Source organism: Balaenoptera musculus, chromosome 3 (assembly GCF_009873245.2).
Source record: "Balaenoptera musculus isolate JJ_BM4_2016_0621 chromosome 3, mBalMus1.pri.v3, whole genome shotgun sequence".
In the NCBI taxonomy this organism is placed as follows: Eukaryota; Metazoa; Chordata; class Mammalia; order Artiodactyla; family Balaenopteridae; genus Balaenoptera; species Balaenoptera musculus.
In genome coordinates this window covers 25155396-25176329 of record NC_045787.1, presented here as the reverse complement: position 1 = coordinate 25176329, position 20934 = coordinate 25155396, and the positions used below count along the sequence as shown (strand labels likewise).

Genomic DNA, 20934 nt, shown 5'->3' with positions numbered 1-20934 from the left:
TAGGCTCTTCTCTGCCCCTCAAACTCAAAGGCTTTTTCTCGGTTCATGCTGTGCCCTGGGGTCAGGTCGCCTGAAGCCAACTAGGAAGGGTGTTAAAAGCTACCTTTGATTGAACATCTACCATGTGCCAGAGGCCTATTCAGTACATTAAATAAATCATCTTATCTCATCCACTAAATGATCCTGTTGGGGGAAGCATCAACATCCCATGGCTGAGGTAACCTTACCACACAGCCAATAAGCGGGGCTGGAAGCCAGGTCCACCTCTCCAAGGCCCCTGTTCTTTGCTCTGTGCCCTGCTCATATGTATTAATGGACAAAAAAGTCCACTTGAGGTTCACATCCTGAAAAATACATTTTAAGTGGAACATGGGCCCTTTTACTTTTCAGAAAAGGCTACTTGTTTTTGTTTTGGTGTGTGGGTTGTGTTTTAATTAATTCCACATTTTGTTACCAATTTGGAACAATCTGTCCGCAGGGAACAGATCTGGTTTACTTATAGAAAGCTAGCGGAGGGAGGGAGGGAGGGAATGGGGTTACAAAGTATTCCTTGTAGGAAATAATCTAAAAAACCTTCCCAGTTCTCCCTTCTCCAAAAAGACATATACAGAACATTCCAGAAAATCTCATCTTCCCCGGAGTAGGTATGATAGAGTCGCAGACAAAAACTTTCCTCCATGTGTTATCAGCTACGCCTGACAGATGGGGCATGTGACATCGAACGTTACTGGTATCCCTCGCCGTCTCAGAAAATTTTCTAGAAGTTCACTCTGCAATGATGCTGTTACCACTCAAAAGAACGAGGGGTTCCCAGCGCTACTTGGGGATGCTGGAAGCAAACTGCCAACCTCGTGATTGTCAGTCAGGGAAAAAGCAGAAAGGGATCTGCAATTTTGGGACAGTCACAGGTTAAGCTTTGGAATCGGTTCTGGGGTGCAGAAGGGTGTCAAACCCATGGCTGTGAATTCTCTACTCTTCCCCCAGGGATGAACTTTCCAAATTGACCCTAAACGAATTTTTAAAATAAGCCAACCATGACCTCATCTTCTACATTTGGCACCTGCTTCTCCCATGCTTAGCACACATGCGATCTTCAGAGTGTTCTCTTCCGAAAACATCCACAGTGCTCTAAAGTTTCCAGAGTGACCTCGTCAGGGAGGAAATTGCCTGAATAACTGACTAGCCATAGGTGACAGGGTCAGAATACCATGTACATTAGTTTGCTAGAGCTGTCAAAATAAAGTACCACAAACCAAGCAGCCTAAGCAACAGAAACGTGTCGTACAGTTCTGGATGCTAAAAGTCCAAGATCAAGGTGTTGGCAGAGCTATGCTCCCTCTGAGTACTGGAGAAATATCTGTTCCAGGTCCCTCTCTTAGCTTCTCGTAATTCCTTGGCTTGCGGCAGCATGATGCCAACCTTCGCATGGCATTCTCCCTGTGTGCATGTCTATCCCCAGATCTGCCCTTTTTATAAGGACACTAGTCCTACTAGATCGGGGCCCACCTTACTCCCACACGACCTCATCTTAACTAATTACATCCACAATGACCCTATTTCCAAATAAGGCCACATTCTGAGGTTCTGGGGGGTTAGGACTTCAACGTGTGAATTTGGGGGGTGGGACACACGATTCACCCCATAACATCATCTAAGAGAGTTTTGAATTCTAAATCAAACTCAAGAGAAGGAACAGAATGGATTGCCCAAAAGAGTGCCCCCTATTATAATTCCAAGTGATATTGTGGATGACTTATTGTGTCGGTGGGGGGGTAGGGAAGTTAGTGGATTGACACCTGAAATCTGTTGCTTACAAGTAAAGGTGACAAGGACCAAAGTATAACTCTGGTGCAGATTTGAGGTAGTACAGCACAGAAGTTAGGAACACAGAATGTGGTGGCAGCTAGACCCAAGTTCACATCTGGTTCTGCCTCTTTCTTAGGTGACCTTGGACAAGTTACATGGCCTCTCTGTGGTCAAGGTTCCCATCTAAAGCTGTCCTTTATAAAGTTGTGGTATGTATTAAATCACACTGGATGGCAGTGTCCCTATGGTAGCAACTGCTCAGTAAACAGCATTTCTTATAATTATGCCAGAGAACTAAGGAGTGAATCTTGAAAAATCGACCTTGTCTCTTTCTCTCCTGTCTTGTGAACCTGCTGGTTGTTATGGGTATTGGGAAGTCAGGACTCCAGGAGCCCTTGCCTCATTACTTGATTCACTTTTATACTGTCTTGAGGACCAAGCAGAGGGTCTTGGCCTTCTCCTTCTCCTACCCCTACATCTGAGGGGTTCTGGGGGTAGACCTTCCCTTACCTGGCCCTTCATCATCCAGCACACACACAATAGCCCCATCAGAAAAGGGAAGTTCAGAGCCATGACTATTCACTAGTAAAAAAGTTATGGATAGAAAGCCCAGAGATAAACCCACGCACATATGGTCACCTTACCTTTGATAAAGGAGGCAAGCATATACAGTGGAGAAAAGACAGCCTCTTCAATAAGTGGTGCTGGGAAAATTGGACAGGTACATGTAAAAGTATGAAATTAGAACACTCCCTGACACCATACACAAAAATAAACTCAAAATGGATTAAAGACCTAAGTGTAAAGCCAGACACTATCAAACTCTTAGAGGAAAACATAGGCAGAACACTCTATGACATAAATCACAGCAAGATCCTTTTTGACCCAGCTCCTAGAGAAATGGAAATAAAAACACAAATAAACAAATGGGACCTAATGAAACTTAAAAGCTTTTGCACAGCAAAGGAAACCATAAATAAGACCAAAAGACAACCCTCAGAATGGGAGAAAATATTTGCAAATGAAGCAACTGACAAAGGATTAATCTCCAAGATTTACAAGCAGCTCATGCAGCTCAATAACAAAAAAACAAACAACCCAATCCAAAAATGGGCAGAAGACCTAAATAGACATTTCTCCAAAGAAGATATACAGATGGCCAACAGACACATGAAAGAATGCTCAACATCATTAATCATTAGAGAAATGCAAATCAAAACTACAATGAGGTATCATCTCACACCGGTCAGAATGGCCATCATCAAAAAATCTACAAACAATAAATGCTGGAGAGGGTGTGGAGAAAAGGGAACCCTCTTGCACTGTTGGTGGGAATGTAAATTGATACAGCCACTATGGAGAACAGTATGGAGGTTCCTTAAAAAACTAAAAATAGAACTACCATACGACCCAGCAATCCCACTACTGGGCATATACCCTGAGAAAACCATAATTCAAAAAGAGTCATGTACCAAAATGTTCATTGCAGCTCTATTTACAATAGCCAGGACATGGAAGCAACCTAAGTGTCCATCATCGGATGAATGGATAAAGAAGATGTGGCACATATATACAATGGAATATTACTCAGCCATAAAAAGAAATGAAATGGAGGTATTTGTAATGAGGTGGATGGAGTTAGAGTCTGTCATACAGAGTGAAGTAAGTCAGAAAGAGAAAAACAAATACGGTATGCTAACACATATATATGGAATCTAAGGAAAAAAAAAAAAAAAAAAGGTCATGAAGAACCTAGTAGCAAGATGGGAATAAAGACACAGACCTACTAAAGAATGGACTTGAGGATATGGGGAGGGGGAGGGGTGAGATTTGACAGGGTGAGAGAGTGTCATGGACATATATACACTACCAAATGTAAAACAGATAGCTAGTGGGAAGCAGTCGCATAGCACAGGGAAATCAGCTCAGTGCTTTGTGACCACCTGGGGGGGGGGTGGGATGGGGAGGGGGGGAGGGAGGGAGATGCAGGAGGGAGGAGATATGGGAACGTGTGTATATGTGTAGCTGATTCACTTGGTTATAAAGCAGAAACTAACACACCATTGTGAAGCAATACTTCAATAAAGATGTTTAAAAAAAAAAAAAAGTTATGTTTGGAGGATTTACTTCCTTAGCCATGGAAAATTCCTAGAAGCCCAGTACATTAACTGTTTCCTTAGTTTCTGTATTCTTGATGCTCTGGCATTTGGGGCTTTGATCATGGAGAGACTGCCTCCCCCGTCCCCTCCCCCCAACCACCCTGGGGCCAGCTAATTCCTAGATATAGCAAACAATTCCCCTGGGAATGTGCCTTTGCTATACTAACCAACCAGCCCAGAGCCCACACCCCAGCTGTCTTCTTTATCAAACTCTCACACATCAAGCCCATACTCCCCTGTCTAAATCACCCGGGGTCAGGTACTGGACAACTAGAGACCACCCGTATAGCTCAGAGCCTGCCAAAATTACTCAAACTATTCCTATCCTATCCTAGGATTACTCAGTGTACCTACCATGCCTCGCCCAATCCATCCCTTGAAACCCCCAATAAAGTCTTTGGGCCATGCTTTCCCCTCTCTCCGCTCTGCCTCCTGACCAACGCTGGTGCTTCCCCCTGTGGCCCTGCACAGTGTGCTGTGCCTCCTGCTTCTAGGGATCTGTGAGCATAAACTTCTTCCTTCATGACAGTCATTTCCCTGTCTGCAGGTCTTACCATACTTGATTCAAACAAATCCCAGGCACATTTTAGAACACCCACAGGCCTGTTCCTTGACCTTTTTCCTATTTCCGTTCCCCAAGCTCCTCATCTTCAGCTATTTTAGCCCAGATGCCAACCGGCCACACCTGCCTGAATGTTTCCTCCTGACCACACTAGGTGGAGTGGTGCACTGGATCGGGTATCCAGCTGGGAGTCAGCAGAGGGAGAACGAGAGTCAGCTCTGCCAGTTATCACTGGCCGGGCATCACGGGAACACCACTTCACCTCTGTGGGCTTCTGGAACCAAAACACCAGCTCAGGTGGCCCAAGTGAAATGTTTCATAGATCTCTCCTAATATGTTAGCAAAGGTGGCTAACTTCCTTCCCACCCCCACTCCACTATCCCGACACACTTACCCAGGGTCTCAAAGCTAGTTTCCAGAAGACCTGTGGAGAGAACCCAGAATCCCAGGCTCAGTCCTACTGCTTCTTCCATCACATCATACTGGCTCCTTCCTCAGAGCTTGCATGAAAGAGTCTAGTGCTGTGTTCCATCTTCTCATGACCCTGGGCCCATCACCTTTCTATTCTTCTGTATCTTCTTTCTTTGCAAAATGGGCATCATCCTATCACTTGCTCCAACGAGTAAATTAAAATCACCAAGGAATCCTCCCCTGTAGCTGTAAAACCATCTTATTCCAGGGCCAGATATACTTTCAGAGCCTGGGACAGAAAACTTTGCCTCTTAAAGACTCCACAGCCTTAAGCGGTACAAGAGAAGAGCTTCCTAAACAGATAAAGAACATTTCCCAAGTATGGGAAGACTTTCTCCAACGTCCTAAAGACTCCACAAATCTCTTGGATAAGAAAATCCCAGTCTTCCAAAACACTCTCCATGCACAATAGTCATCCTGATGCTTTTATTGAGCACTATTATTATACTAGACATAGTACTAAGCCCTACATGTGCATTATTTCATCATTTAGTCATTGGTATCAATAGATATTTGTTCTTATTTCACAGATGGTAAATCAGAGCCTGAGAGGGATGATTTTCCCAAGGTCGACCAGCTGGTAAGTGGGGAAACCTGGGGAGGCAGCCCCGGTTGTCTGGCTTCAGAGCTGCAGCTCCTGACCACAGCACTCTCCTGCTGGATGTGCCCTCCATGCTCCTCCTTCTACCTCTCCATCCAAACCCACTCCCTTCAAATCAGACAGCTGCAAATGATGAGGACATTCAAGAATAGCTTTGAAAGGGCTGCCTCATAGTGATCCCCACTTCTAAGCCTAAGGAACCCACCACCAGGGACTAGAGTCACCTTATCAAGTCCTTGTAGCATCTTGAGTGCTATGGTGGTCAGCGTTGCTCCTTTGCTAAGAGCAATCTCTAATCCCAAATAAAAACATTTATCTGCAGCATCACTCCTGAAAATGAGCAGTGTCTCCCAGTAACTGCCAGTTAGGCACTCAGCCATTAGCCAAGAGCACCCCATCAGTCCAAGAGGCAACCCAAAGGAAATACTGGTGAAAGTGTCTACAGAGTAAGTACTCACATCAACCAGCCAGCCCTGTGCTATGTCCTTTCCATGAACTGGCTCATTTAAACTCAGACCATGTTGCATGTGCCTAATGACTTCTTGTTTGACACCCCCTGCCCCATAGCCACTCTCCACCCTTTTCTACTCTGCCTTTTGTCCCAGGAGGCTCACACATATGAACAACATCAGTGGGATCCCTTGCCCCTGGCTGATTCCCATTGATGGGAAGCTCTGGTAGGAGATGGAAGGGAAGGAAAAGATTGGAGTCAAGGTATTTTTGCACTGTTTTTCTCTCTTCAAGGTCTTCTCGGGTTAGATGTATCCCCCATCAAAAGGTCACCATGATTTCCAAGGTGCCCTTCTCTCTAAGATTCTCTCCTTCTGGGATATAGGAGACCTCCTCACAGGAGCCCCTGAAGGCTTGACAAAACTTAACGCATCTCAGAATATCTTCAAACTTCTCTTTTCCTGTCTCTTTCATATATACCCATCGTTAAAACCCTGGTGTGCAGTAATGGATTAACTTGGCAGGTTTGGAGTATTCAATACCTGTGCATTCCAAAGAAAGGAATGTCCCTTGACCAGCTCCTGGGAGGTAACGTCTAAGCTCTTGAAATATCCTGCCTGATAAGAGTGTCTTTGTATACCTGGGGCCTTGGGCCACACCAGATAGTTTATGCTAATAATGTGATCTATGATGGCGGCTTTGGGCCATGTGTTACTAGTTTGGTCTCTGGAAGGACTGGATACTTAGTAACTAAGGTCAGCTACACAGGCATGGAATGCTTGTGTGACTGACCCCCAATAAAAACCCTGGACACCAAGGCTTAGGCAAACTCCCCTGGTTAACAATACACCGTTAAGTGTTGTCACACATCATTGCTGAGAGAATTGAGTGTTTCTGTACAGCTCTGCTAGGAGAGGACAACTGGAAGCTTGTTCCTGGTCTCTCCTGGACTCTACTCTATGCACCCTTTACCTTTGCTAATTTTAATCTGATTCCTTTCATTGTGATAAACTGTAACCATGAGTATAATAGCTTTTCTGAGCTCTGTGAGTTCCCCAAGTAAATCACTGAAGCTGAGAGTGGTCTTAGAGACCCTAACTCACCCAGAAAACAACAAAACAGTCCAATCGTAACTTACTGCCATGGTAGGTTGTCACATGGGTAGAAAACAGAAATATGTTCATTCCGATAAGATCCAAATGGATCTTAAAAAACTACAAATAGAACTACCATACGACCCAGAAATCCCACTACTGGGCATATACCCTGAGAAAACCATAGTTCAAAAAGAGTCATGTACCAAAATGTTCATTGCAGCTCTATTTACAATAGCCAGGACATGGAAGCAACCTAAATGTCCATCGACAGATGAATGGATAAAGAAGATGTGGCACATATATACAATGGAATATTACTCAGCCATAAAAAGAAATGAAATGGAGGTATTTGTAATGATGTGGATGGAGTTAGAGTCTGTCATACAGAGTGAAGTAAGTCAGAAAGAGAAAAACAAATACAGTATGCTAACACATATATACAGAATCTAAGGAAAAAAAAAAAAAAGGCCATGAAGAACCTAGTGGCAAGATGGGAATAAAGACACAGACCTACTAGAGAATGGACTTGAGGATATGGGGAGGGGGTGGGGTGAGATGTGACAGGGTGAGAGAGTGTCATGGACATATATACACTACCAAATGTAAAATAGATAGCTAGTGGGAAGCAGCCGCATAGCACAGGGAGATCAGCTCAGTGCTTTGTGACCACCTAGAGGGGTGGGATGGGGAGGGTGGGAGGGAGGGAAATGCAAGAGGGAAGAGATATGGGAACATATTGTATATGTATAACTGAGTCACTTTGTTATAAAGCAGAAGCTAACACACCATTGTAAGGCAATTATACTTCAATACAGATGTTTAAAAAAAAAAAAAAAAAAGATCCAAATGGATCTTCCAGGATGGGGAAACTGGTGGGGTGGGGGATGGTCTAAAGACATTTCTAAGCATCTCAAGGGTCTTCTGGACTGTGAGTGTGTGACGAAGGTGATATGGGACAGGCAGACGGAAACATAACCAGGACCTAATCTTTGTTGCTCCAATCAGAGGTGAGATGCTAGGTTGAATGGAAAAGAGGGTCTAACTCAATGTGACATTTCTCATACTCTTATCATGTACTGTTTCTCTTCTTTCTAACCCAAGTTTCAAGGAAAAAGGAGAAACTTTGAGCCTGAATCTTCTAAGAGATGAGGAAGCAAAAAAAGAAACATATAAATACCAAAAAACTTCAATTTAGGGTGTGTATTTTCCCTCTGTAAGATAAATGCCACTGGCTAATCAGCACAGTAGGACTCACAACCCTCAGCAGCTGCCGATCCCAGCATCAGGCATAAGCGAACCACAAGGGTTCCGCATCCTGCCGCTACGCCAGCTGGCGCTCCCCACTCACCTGGCCCCAGTGACATCAACTCCGACCATCAGCTGCCCGTTCAGGGAGAGGATCTCGTCCCGCAGTCGGACTTTCCCGCTCCTCCCCGCCGGGCTGTTCTTCCTCAGCTCTGTCACCCAGACGCAGCCCACATCCAGCACGGGGCCCTGGTGGGTTTTCCTCTTCTTGCCCCCTCTGCGCTTCTCTCCATAGTCCCCGAAAACAGGGATGTTCCCAAAACTGAGGCCCACAGTCTCTGCGTCCCCCAGCTCCTTGGCGAGGTACACAGTACAGATCTCCATCCCCGGGGGGCTGTGGTCAGGTGGGACCGCACTCTCGTCCACAGCAAAGTTCAGCTGGATGTACTCCTGCAGCTTCCGGATGGCCGCCTGGCAGAGGCGCTGCTCCGGCCCGGCCCCGCCCTCCCGCAGGCTGTTCTGCAGCCACTGGTAGAGGAGGGCCAGGTGCAGTCCAGCATTGTCCTGGGTGATGGGCATGGTGCTCACTGCCAGACGCCAACATCATGAGAGGACCTGCTCTTGGGGGCTGGGCCCTGCGGGGCCCCACGTCCCACGGGAACGCGGGCTGTCCTCAGCTTTGCCTGTGTTCATGTTCAGGCTGGCAGACAAGCCTAAGGAACACCTACTCCAGTTCTGGCTGTTTGCTTTGGCAAGAGGAGGATGGGACACAATTAGAACAACAGTGGAACAATCGCTGGGCCCAGAGTGTCAATGAGGGAAGGAAGGAAGTGTCTGAGCGGTCCGCGCTTGGTGCATTTCACAGCGAGGCCCGTGCAAAGGACCTGGAAATGAGGTGTTCCACCAGCAGCGACAGGGTTACCTCCCCTGGACTCATTCACACCTGGACGAGGAAAAACAAAAAATTCCGGTCACAACAGTGAGCCTTCTGACACAGCATGCATGGCGGGAGAGTATTACAGAAGGACTGTGTTTGCTTTTGGAGTCAGGAACCTAATGCCCCTCCCCATTCCACAGCTTTGTTCCCTCCACCCTGTGCACACACACACACACACACACACACACTCATATACAGATGCACACACACAGTTATACACAAACAGATGCACATATAGACACACAGATACAAAGATACACAGATGCACACAAAGATACACCTGTACATACAGATGCACAGATACACACGCACGCACACACACCCTTCCCTCAGACAAGAAACCTCCGGAATGCTGACCTTCCCCAGGTAGTTTCCCTGATCAGCAGGGAAATAAGACGGCTTTTGCCAGGACAACCCCCATCAAACTCACATCCACCCAGGAGGCTCTGTGTGACAAGACTCCCTGGAAGACTGTAGAGGGGTTCTGGACATGTTTAAGAACTCACATCCCTGGGAAGTTCAAGTCTATGTCCATTTGCCTTGATCAGCCCAAGTGTATGCACAGGAGGTCTCTCCATTCCAGAACTCTGCTCTAACAGCGCTACCAAGAGGAGAAGGGCCGGTCAACACTGCAGAGAGATGCAGGCTCTCCCCTAGACCACCGCCGGTCCTAAGTTTAGCAGAGGGTCCTGGCTTTATCATGTAGACTCAGAGGGTATCATGTCCCTTTACAGCCTGTAGCTTCAGTCACCTCGCTTCTTTTTCTTTGGTAAACTGCTGAAACCAGCCTACACTTAGGCCAACCCCAAAGCTATCTCCGGCAGAGAGATGTTTCTCCAGGCTTCTGGGGGAGCAGCCCTGGCCGCTCCTTGGCTTGCCCTGGACACACTGCTCACACAGCCATGTACCCCCAGGCTGCACACGTCTGCGGCAGCTGCGGCTCCCCAGCGGGGGCGGCAATGATCCCCTCCCACTGAACATGCACAGCGCCCGGCACGCAATCCATCCCCCCTCGGCGATAGGTTAATTGAATTCCATGGCCAATTCTCCTTCTCCACCAAAGAGATTTTCACCTCCATCCTCTGTAAGCACAGAAAAATGACTCCTTTCAGTCTCTTCTCAGAACTTCACTTTCACCCAGAGAAAGTCCATATACACTGTGCCATCAAAGATGGAAAACATTCTCGAGCCTTCTCAGGAAGTGATTTAACAAGGAATAAAAATAAATGGGAGAGGTGTCCGAAGCCACATCAATAATAAATACTAATACTCAGTAACCGTAAAGAAGTTTCCAATAGAATAAGTTGTGAGTTTCCAAAGAACTTGAGCGCCAGCTATTAGTTGGTTCCAAATAAACCAAAAGCTGAGCAAATATCATCTACGTAATCATGTCCCTATTAAAAAGAAAGGCAAGATCAAAGAATAGATAATCCACACATGGACATAAATTGAATGTCTCCTTTGGCCAAAATACATAACACCTTTCACTGAAAAGTAACTTCACACAGATGTATTAAAATCTTATGAATAAATCAAAACGTTTTCCATCAGGCCTAACAACTCTTACTGAGTCTCTGTTTCCTCATCTGTAAAATGAGAAAGTTAAGCTAAATGATCTCTAAGTTCTCTCATACTCCACAGAGAGGTTCTCAAATATAGTGGCAATGTCTGGTTCATCAATACATTCCCTACCTCAGCACAGTGTCTGTCACCTTGTAGACTCAATAATTTAAAACAATTTTTTTTTTTTCAGCCGCGCTTTGCAGCATGCGGGATCTTAGTTCCCAGACCAGGGATAGAACCCATGCCCCCTGCAGTGGAAGCGCAGAGTCTTAACCACTGGACCGCCAGGGAAGTCCCTAAAACAATTTTTTAAAGATGGTTTAAAATTAAAATTTTGATGGTGATTCAAGGCGTTAGTCACGGTTCAGGTGATTCCATACGTATGAAAACAGAGTAAACATCTTGGGTAAGATATTCATTAAATAAGTCTGATTGAAGAGAACCAAACTTAAGAGTAGTAGAGAATTTTTTCCCAAATGTCAACTTGTATTTAAGCAACATGTATTACTGAACATCTATTAAGAACCAGACCTTGAACTTGGCACTGAAAATATACTATCAAAAAGGCAAATTCCTTGTCTTGAAGGTATTCATAGTTTAATGGGAGATGCATAAATAAACGGAAATTAGTGGGTGACAAGTCTATGACCACCCTCTTAACAGAATTAATGAAGGCACATTCTTGGCAGCCACGTTCACATAATATAAGTCCCCAGCCCCTGTTGATGGGTCCCAGGCTGGGCATCTCATGCAATCTGGAACAGAGTTCTTCTCTGAGAATGGAGACCTTGAGAGAAGGGATCTAGTCTCCAGGGTGTGGCAGGAACTATAACTTTTGAAATAGGACCTCTGGATGGCAATATTCTACCTGCTCTGTGAACTGAGGAGCAAAGAAAGTCATCCTGCCAAGAAATAAAATAAAGATGATTGGTAGAAGGCAGAGGGGCAAGACTGGGGAGAGAGAATGCTCTAGCTTCCCCACAGCATCCGGGGTTTCACCCATCCTAGATGGGGCTGTACTGCCCTCCCTCCCACCTCGATCTGAAAGACCCTATCAATTCTTATAATACATTACATTTGAAAATTTTAACTACTTAAATTTAAAAAAAAGAAAAAGAGAAAAGGTAAAGCAAAACAAAACTAAGAACAACAACAACAAAAAACCTTTAAACTTTACCTTGAGTTGTTTTCTGCTCTGTGCAGCTCAAAAGTTTTTAATGAATACATTGGAGGTGAGCAAAGCCGATTGGCTCAGACTGTATCATTTGTTTATCAGTAGTCTAATTGGTTATCGCCAAGGGGGCAGGGTCATGAGGTATCAATATGGCTGCTGGGAGCCCACCCTCTGGCCCTGAATGTGGTGAGGGCAGAGAAGGAGTTTTCAGAAAAGGAAAAATTATTTCAAGTGTACAGACACCCTCAAAGAGATTTAGTCTTATTAAGGTGTTCATGGGCTACATAACCTGTCAATTCCATACCTATAGTTAGGAATTTTCCAGTAATCTTTCCAGCCCCCTATTTGATCAACTCCTTTTCTGTGATTTGCTATAAATAAAGGAAGTAGAAGCATTCCCATACACTGCAACATTTTGAGATGACTCAAGGCATATGCAAAGACACACAATCTTACAATACTACTGTGAAAAGCGTGGTTCTTCCACAATATCCCATGAAACGTTCCAATACCAAATATTCCAGTGAACAGAATGTTGAACCAGAGAAGACACAGAAGTCTGCAAATGGTTACAAATAACAACATCCCTCCATGGCTGATGTGTGTAAAGGTCTAAAAATTTCTCATCCTGAAGATCAATCTATTTCAACAGGGAGTAGAATTTGTGCACATGGCGGTCTGCTGCAATGGTACAGTTCAGTTTTGTCTACCATACATAATTCTCCAATTAGCTTCCTATCTCAAGCAAACAACCATGATAATTTAAATTAATTTTGAGTAGCTTGAAGCTGACAGCCTTAACATTAAAAATAAATGCTTCTGTCCCCGAGGTAATTTACTAATGTGGTGTTAGAATCGACCAAATTTCTTGGATCCCCTTTTAGTTAAGCCATGTTTTCTCAGCAGGGTGACATTACCCACAAAACTTAGATATTATAATGGTTAATGCCCCACCTCCCCTGCAAAGCTCAATCCCACCTAACAAACACTTATTCCTTAGTATTTAATTTCTTGTGTTAGAATTTAAATTAAATTAAAATTTTCTCTGGGGTAAGAGGAGGGGGACAATAATGGAAAAAAAAAAAAAAAAGAGAGAGAGAAACAGTGAACTAAGTGAAACCAATCATCTGCCCAAAGTCACAGACTCAGAGTCACCTGAAATCCAAGGCTAAATCCTGAACCTGGCAGGAGGTGTGAAAAGGCCTTCTGGCTTATCCAGATCTTGTCTCAAAATCAGGTTACACTGGACTGTCTTACTGTACTAACTCCCACTTCCAACTGTCCTGGATTCTAAATGTTCTGCTATTCAAACCTCTGCTAAGTTCAAATTCCTCAACCTCCATCTAATCCTCCTTCCTCCTGGATAGGACTCCTCTCTTGACTTTTAGAAAATGCTCACATTTTAAAAGGAAACCAATGTTGATTAAATATTTACTACTGATTTATTCCACAGATGTTCATTGAGTGCCCATCATGGGCTGGGCCCTGAACAAAACAGACAACGTTCCTACAGAGCCTCATGAAGCCTGTGATCTGATGAGGGTGCATTAGTAAACGTAAAATATGGTAACATCAGATGGTGATTAGCACTGTGAAGAGAATTAGGGTAGCATGAGAGGACAAAGAGGGATGGGCGTAGGAGGGGATTAGGAGAGGCCCCTCTGGGAAGAGACCTGAATAAAGTGAGAGACGGAGGTGAGAGAATATCTTTGGGAAGGCTGTTCTCAGCCAAGGGGACAGCAAGTGCAAAGACCCTGCGGTCAGAGCCTGCTCAGCTGCCTGCGGAGGTAAGAGAGGACAAGGAGAGCGTGGCTACAGGGAGGGAGTGAGGGGAAACCTCCCCCTGTGCCGGCTGCTTCCTCACTGCCTCATTCATTCTCCCTCCGATCCCCGTACCCACCTTATAAAACGAGAGCATCTGCCCCCATTTTACCAACACTGGCTAATGGCTGATGTTTTCTGAGTATAACCACATGTCAGACACTGATCTAAATGAGCACTTTCCATTGATCACCTTATTTAATTGTCACAACAATACTGCAGGGAGATATACTGTTAGTATGTACTTTTTAAAGGCTCAGAAAAAATAACAGAAACAGAGAGGCTAAATAATTGGCCTGAGATCTCACAGTAAGTAACAGAGCCAGGACCAGAGCCCAGACCCACGGGACGGGGCCTTGCTCCTCTCCACATCAGCACGCTGCCTGCCTGCTCCGGACAACCTTGCCTTTCTGCACTTGCACCCAACTGCCCTGGATGGGCACCCTGCCTGGTGATCTCTGCTCCACCACCGATGGACCTCCTATGATAAATAAGCAGGTAGCTTGAGTCAGAAGCTTGTGACTGTCTATCTGATAGCCATTCCCTCTTTCTTCCTTTATTTTCTTGGACGTGGTGATGTATTCATCTAAAACCCAGCCTCTCTTGGAGGAGCTATGGAGAGCTCTACAACAGAGACCTGGCCAATGAGATGAAAGTGGATATTCTGGGTGGGGTTCATGCCAGCATTCCTTAAGAGCAGACATGGAAGAAAAAATAACCCCCCTTGTCGTTTAATGACCGTTATTTGGATTTTTCAAAATCCAGCCGATTAGCTGAATTAAACTCCAAACAAATGCACAGTGTGGTACCTAGAAGTGGGGAAACTAAAAGTAACAGAACCTGGGGCTTCCTTAGCAGTCCAGTGGTTAAGACTCTGAGCTTCCACTGCAGGCGGAGCAGGTTCGATCCCTGGTCAGGGAACTAAGGTCCCGCATGCTGCACGGCACGGCCAAAAAATAAATAAGCAAATAAAATAAAAGTAACAGAACCTAAAATGTGGAACTAGATGAGCAAGGGGGGGAGGGAGGGAGATGCCAAGGACTTAGATACTGTAGGCTGGAAAGGTGACGCTCACTGTACTGTGAAATATTTGGTTCACCTGGCAGCTGCCGTGCAGTGGAAAGTCACAGACGTGTTGACTGAGACTGTGGTGCTAGAGAAGTTGGTAGGAAAAATTTAGAATATTGGTGGTGCTTTATCTCTCCCAGCAAAGTCCTGCGCTCCTCAGCTGGCAAGTGAGATGGGAAGAAATACCACTCTACTAAGGAAGGCACGCTTGACATTCAGCCTGCAATCTGTCTCTTGAGAGGCCTGCATTCGGACCCTGGCAGGGCTGAGACAGGCTGCTTGCTTAGAAGGGGGCGAGTGGTGCCCTATCAGACAGAGGTTGTAAGCCTGCTGCCAAAGACGTGATCACGCACCGGAGGCCGTTGTTGCAGCAATGGTGAGCAGCATACGTTAAGTAGCATACATTAAGTTAAAATGTAGGGACATGGGCAGAACTCATGAACTAGAAAGGAAAGGAACAAGTCATCCGGAATTGACCAGAAGCCTACTAAGTTTGTGAGGGAACTCTATTGCCTAAAGACCCCAACCTGATTTGCAGCAATTCACATCAATGAGCAGTCGGCTTGGTGATATGTATAGCCCCAGAGAAGCTGTCCTCCCCGTGCCCACCACAGAAGTGGTCATGGGAAACAGTGAATGAGGAATAGCCCCCAGAGAGAGGCAAGGGCCATGGAGGGCAAGGAACAGGAGTTCTTGCCACAAGAATGAGGGGTTGGACTCTTGCTATTCCAGGAGAATTTGGTCATTGCTAAGGACAGTGACTGCTTTGTTTTCCATCCCTCCTTTTATAAAGGAAAGTTTTTATTGTAGCTATCGTACACCTTTCCCAGTACTGCAGGTTAGATGTGTCGGGGCTCAGTTGCAAGGAGTTATATCCAGAACTGATGGAGAGAACCACACATCACCCAGAGATCCAGGGCTCCAATCTTGATATGCTAACTATATGAAGCTTGAGAGCCTTCTCTCTTGAAAATAGAGAGTCTATCCCACATATGGAAAGAAGGGTATGTCTGAGGAACCACAGGAGGGAACTGTGGCTAGTTGACTACATGATATTCTTTCTCTTCTATTCTTCCCTAACAGAAATCCATCTGTGTTTGAAGAACAAGTACCCAGCCAAAACACTATGTTTGTTAGTGTTCCTTCAGAGAGGGGTAGCCATAACATATAGTCTTGGCCCATGACGTGTTGGGTGGGTCTATCAGAGAGGTTCCTTTTTTTATGACAGATCTTTTTCTTCCTTTTTCATGCTTAAAATGCACATGTGATGGCTGGAGCTCTAGTAGCCATCTTGTGACCAACCATAAGACAATGGCCTGACTTCCTTGAACCGCTGTGCCAACCCTAGGTGTTCTACCTCCAGACTTATTACATGAGAGAAAAACAGGCCCCTACCTTCAGTCCTGTTAATTAGTCATTCTGTGACAGGTGAACAAAATCCCTAATGAAGGCATTGCTTTAACTCACCCTTAACCCTCAAATTCAAGGTCCAGAATATAATCCTGAGTGTTTTAACATCAGCCCTTCTATTTTGTCAATTAGCAGCTATCACTGAGTTCCTACCTTGATATGGGGGCACCACCACTACCACCGAAAACAACAACAACAAACAGGGCATGTTTCTATCCCTTAAAGAGCAAAAGCCCGCATGAATCCGTCTACCACCTGCAGTCCCAGGTGTTAACAGACAAACCTACAACTGATTGAGAAACATGATAAATCAAATGATTGTGACTCCTTTAGGTTGGCTTATGTTTTGGAAGAGCAAGATACTGGCTAATGTTTAACTGTCTACCTGACTGGCTCTAGACTAGCGGAATGGCTGTGTATGAGACAGAAGAAGAATTTGATCGGCCTTTTTTTCATGCAGCAAGGCTCAGCTGTGCCAGGCATGGTGCTAGGCCAGGGAAGAAATGATGACCAGCCCTGTGGAGGCTGTGGTCTGCTGGGGAGAGAGATCACTGAATGCAGTGTGCGAAGGGCCATGAAGTGGCACATTTGCGGGCACGTAATGGATTCTGGAAAGTGAGGCTTTCCAGGGTCTGTGCTGGGGTTTTAGGGGATGGGAGAGCTGTTCTCATAGAATTAAAGAAGGTGAGGACCTAGAAGGGCTCTCTGGGATTACTACGTCCAGCCTTCAATTAGACAAATGAGAGAAATGCACATCAAGACAGGACCCAGATCCTTTAGTTTCTGGGTCCAATGACCCTTGAAGAGTAGGAAAAAAGAAAAAAAAGATGAATGAAATGAAAAAGAATGACCTGGCAGCTAGTTTGAGAATCTAGTGCTTGAAGATATTCTGTGTCCTAATACATGGACTATTTGTTCAAATTTTTAAAAAATGGGAATGAGTAGAAATTGCAGAAATTCATGAAACATCATCTTTTCTCTCAAGATGAGTGCAAGAAAACAGTTGGGGACCAGAAAACCAAAATGAATATTATAAATTATTTCCGCTTCCTATGTACTTCTAAAATATATCTGTTCTGGCTTCAAATACTGAAACAAGTTTGTACGTTTGCAGTTTAAGATTGTTTACTCAGAATGTCAGGCATTGGGCAGTTCTGGATTAATTATATATCTGGAATTTAGGCATCTAGATTCTGAAAGAGCACGATGATTGGGGAAAGAGGGCATTTATGAGGTAATGTACATATTTGTGAAACGGCAATTCAACACTTTGAAACAGTTGCTGTCTACCAAATGGGCAACTGACTGAGACTTCTATGTGGGCAGCAAGACTTTCCTGAGGTCACTGTGGTTGCTCATTTTAATGTGACCATCCGGTCCACTTTGTATGAATTGGGCAGCCATGATGCCACCACCTGTCATCTGCAGGCCTGTAGATCATGCCATCAACATACAGCATGCATATAAGTTCTTCAGCTACACTGGAGTTATTCTTTTTTAATGGGTAGTTATTTTACAATTGTTTCTTTCAGAACAATTGCACTGTTTAGATGCTTCTGGTGTTTATAGACTTTTGGGTAAATAATCTTCTCACTATATTTAAATTCTTAGCATCCAACTGCATAGGATCTGACCTCATTGTTAATTAACAGTGACTCAAGTATTTCTAACAGCCAATGATACACTCTGCCATTAGCTAGCTGTAGGTCCCCAGGCAGGATATTTAGCATCTTTGAGGCTCAGTTTCCTTATCTGCCAAATGAGGCAGTTCTACGAAGTTTCCTTTCAGTTTGAGCAGTTTGCTGGACATTGGAGCTGCGTTAGCAAGTCAGGGATGGAGTCACTAGTCTCATTAAGAAGCATGTACACCACACATGGAAGTTTTAAACTGCAGAAAAGATGGGCCAAATTACTTTGTCAGATTTTGAGTATTTGCCAAGACAAAGGGGTGGGGGGGGGCCCTGGGTGGTTTACATTCATGTGCTTATAACCACAGTTCAGCCTTTCCAGAAGACAAGAAGAAATATATCCTACTGAATAAAAACTCTGTGGAGTGGCAGAAAGAACCAAGGTTTCAGGAAGGGGGAAGGAACTTGCCTGAGGGGGGTGTGGGAATGAGAGGAAATCCGGTGTTTCCATTGAGGACCTGCAGACTTTCCAATTTGGCAAAGGCCTAAGTTGTGCAGAGACCGGCCTCCACTCCCTCCCCTCCCAGACTGCTTGCAGCCGTCAGGGCTGCAGCGCCTGGTGCGGGGAGAGTATCCTCAAAGGAAACCAAAAGATCACGGAGCACAAAGGTTCATCCCCTGTGCCTCTCTGAGAAGCGGCCCCTTTTCCCAGGCCTCGCTGTGGGAAAGGCTCAGACAATGGTCATGAGAAGGCAAGTCAACATCCATGGAGTGACAGGAAAGGAATCCTCATTTGACCTCTTCCAGGCGGGACATCAGAGTTAGGGAAAGAGAGGCTTCCCTGGTGGCGCAGTGGTTAAGAAACCGCCTGCCAATGCAGGGGACACGGGTTCGAGCCCTGGTCCAGGAAGATCCCACATGCCGCAGAGCAACTAAGCCCGTGCGCCACAACTACTGAGCCTGCGCTCTACAGCCCGCGAGCCACAACTACTGAAGCCCATGCGCCACAACTACTGAAGCCTGAGTGCCTAGAGCCTGTGCTGCACAACAAGAGAAGCCACCACAATGAGAAGCCCACACACCGCAACGAAGAGTAGCCCCCGTTTGCCGCAACTAGAGAAAGCCCGCATGCAGCAGCAAAGACCCAACGCAGCCAAAAATAAATAAATTTTTAAAAATAAAAATAAAAATAATTAAAAAAAAAAAAGAATTAGGGAAAGATTGTGACGGCGTGTGATACATGAGTCCCCGTGTTCTCAATGGCCCCCAAGGCTACTTGTGTGCCATCTTGGCCTTTAAAAGGGTAGTGAAACCGAGCACGACCCTTTGGGGCCCTCCAGGGTACAAAAGCCTTTTGGTGTCCCCCATTTCTTGTTTGTAGGAAAAAGGCTTCAGGCTCCTAGACCGTTCCTGAGTTCCAGAGGGCAGATTCAAACAGTTAATGATTAGAACAATAGAGGCACAGGACTCCTAGCTCCTCCTGAAGGGATGTACATAACAATATGATACAAATCTCTGAGTTTTTCTACAGGAACTAGGGTCCCACCCCGGTGGAGGATGGAAGCTTCAGGCTGAGCACAAGCACGAGGACCCCAGGCTGGCTGGAACCGGAAGGCTGATGAATGATTCCTGCAGCACCACCCAGTTACCTCACCACCGACCAATCAGAGGAAGGTCACACACCCTGCAGCCTTTAAAAATTCTTTGGAGCATGAGTCGCCCCGTTCTGCTTGCTTGGCCCTACGATAAACATTTCCTGCTCCAAACTCCAAAGTTTCAGTTTTTTGGACCTCACTGTGCGTTGGGTACAGGAACTTGGGTTCGACAGCAGCGGGAGTGTTGCCAGAGCTGCTCCAGGTCTTTGCTCACAACCCTCCAACCCCCACCTTTAGCAGGAGTTAACATAAATCTTTAGGTTAAAGAGTCCGGAGATAAGAAAGGAAGCTACCAACAAACAAATAAAAAAAACCAGATGGAACCAGCTGGGACCAAGATGGCGACCGATCTGACCTCCAACAGACCTTGAATCTCATTATATGTTGATTTTACTACATTAGCATATTAAATGACACACCTACCAGAGGCCTTGACTGGACATTAAGGACCAATAAAAAGGATAGTAAGCGGGTGGCACCCCACTCCTTCAAAAAAGCCCTACCCCTTCCCTGCTAGACTAATGCATACGCCTCCCCATCATTAGCCTCACTCCTTCTCCTTTTGTCTTTACTCTTTAAAATTAAATCCCTCTTACCACATGGGCGAGAAGTTGATCTGTGAACTTAGTTCCCCCTTCTCCATCCTTTGGCCACTGAATAACGCTTATGCTGTGTGCATCTCAGCTTCAGTTTCGTTATTCAGCTGCTTGAACCAGAACAGGAAAAGAACCCTCCCCCAGCCGCGGCAAAGAGCCTCAGCCAGCCTAGGGCCCGAGCAGGGTCCATAGGACTTAATTCCATAACAGGAGAGAAATGAAGTAGAGAGAAAATAAGATCAAAGTTTGTAGAAACAGAAAGGAAATAGGCCAGAAATCATCAAATCATCGATTCTACTCTGGGCATGAACCTTGGGGAGAAGCCTGGGGAAATGAAGAGGTTGGACCCACTGTCTAAGATCCTGCTGTTACTGTGTCTGTGCTAATGTCCAGGGGCATGTGCATAGTTAAAAGATGTGGCTGGGGAAGGTCACTGGTAGGCCAGAGAGATGCCACAAGGTGAGCCTGACCTTGGTCAACTTCCCACCATCCATTTCTTCAGGCTCCCAGGCTCGGAAACATGAATTCTGTCAGCACATTGAAAGATAGAGATATACAGTTACCAGCAGGAAAGCTCATTCGTTAACTTTCAGTTGGAAAATACAATTATTAAGTGGGCAGGATGTTTGCATGAACCTGATCAATGCCTGTTTTCCCTGCAGGCAGGATGCAGAGGAAGGCAAACTGCAGA

General features: G+C 45.4%; 1 protein-coding gene across 1 annotated transcript in view; it reads right to left on the bottom strand.

Annotated features, from left to right (window-relative positions):
- PDZD2 (PDZ domain containing 2) overlaps positions 1-20934 on the bottom strand; it is a 373142-nt gene that overhangs the window by 228372 nt on the left and 123836 nt on the right. Inside the window, exon 2 of the mRNA XM_036846552.1 lies at positions 8495-9334. Coding sequence (XP_036702447.1) covers positions 8495-8970 — 476 coding nt within the window. The 5' untranslated portion in view covers positions 8971-9334. The remainder of the gene's footprint in view (positions 1-8494; positions 9335-20934) is intronic.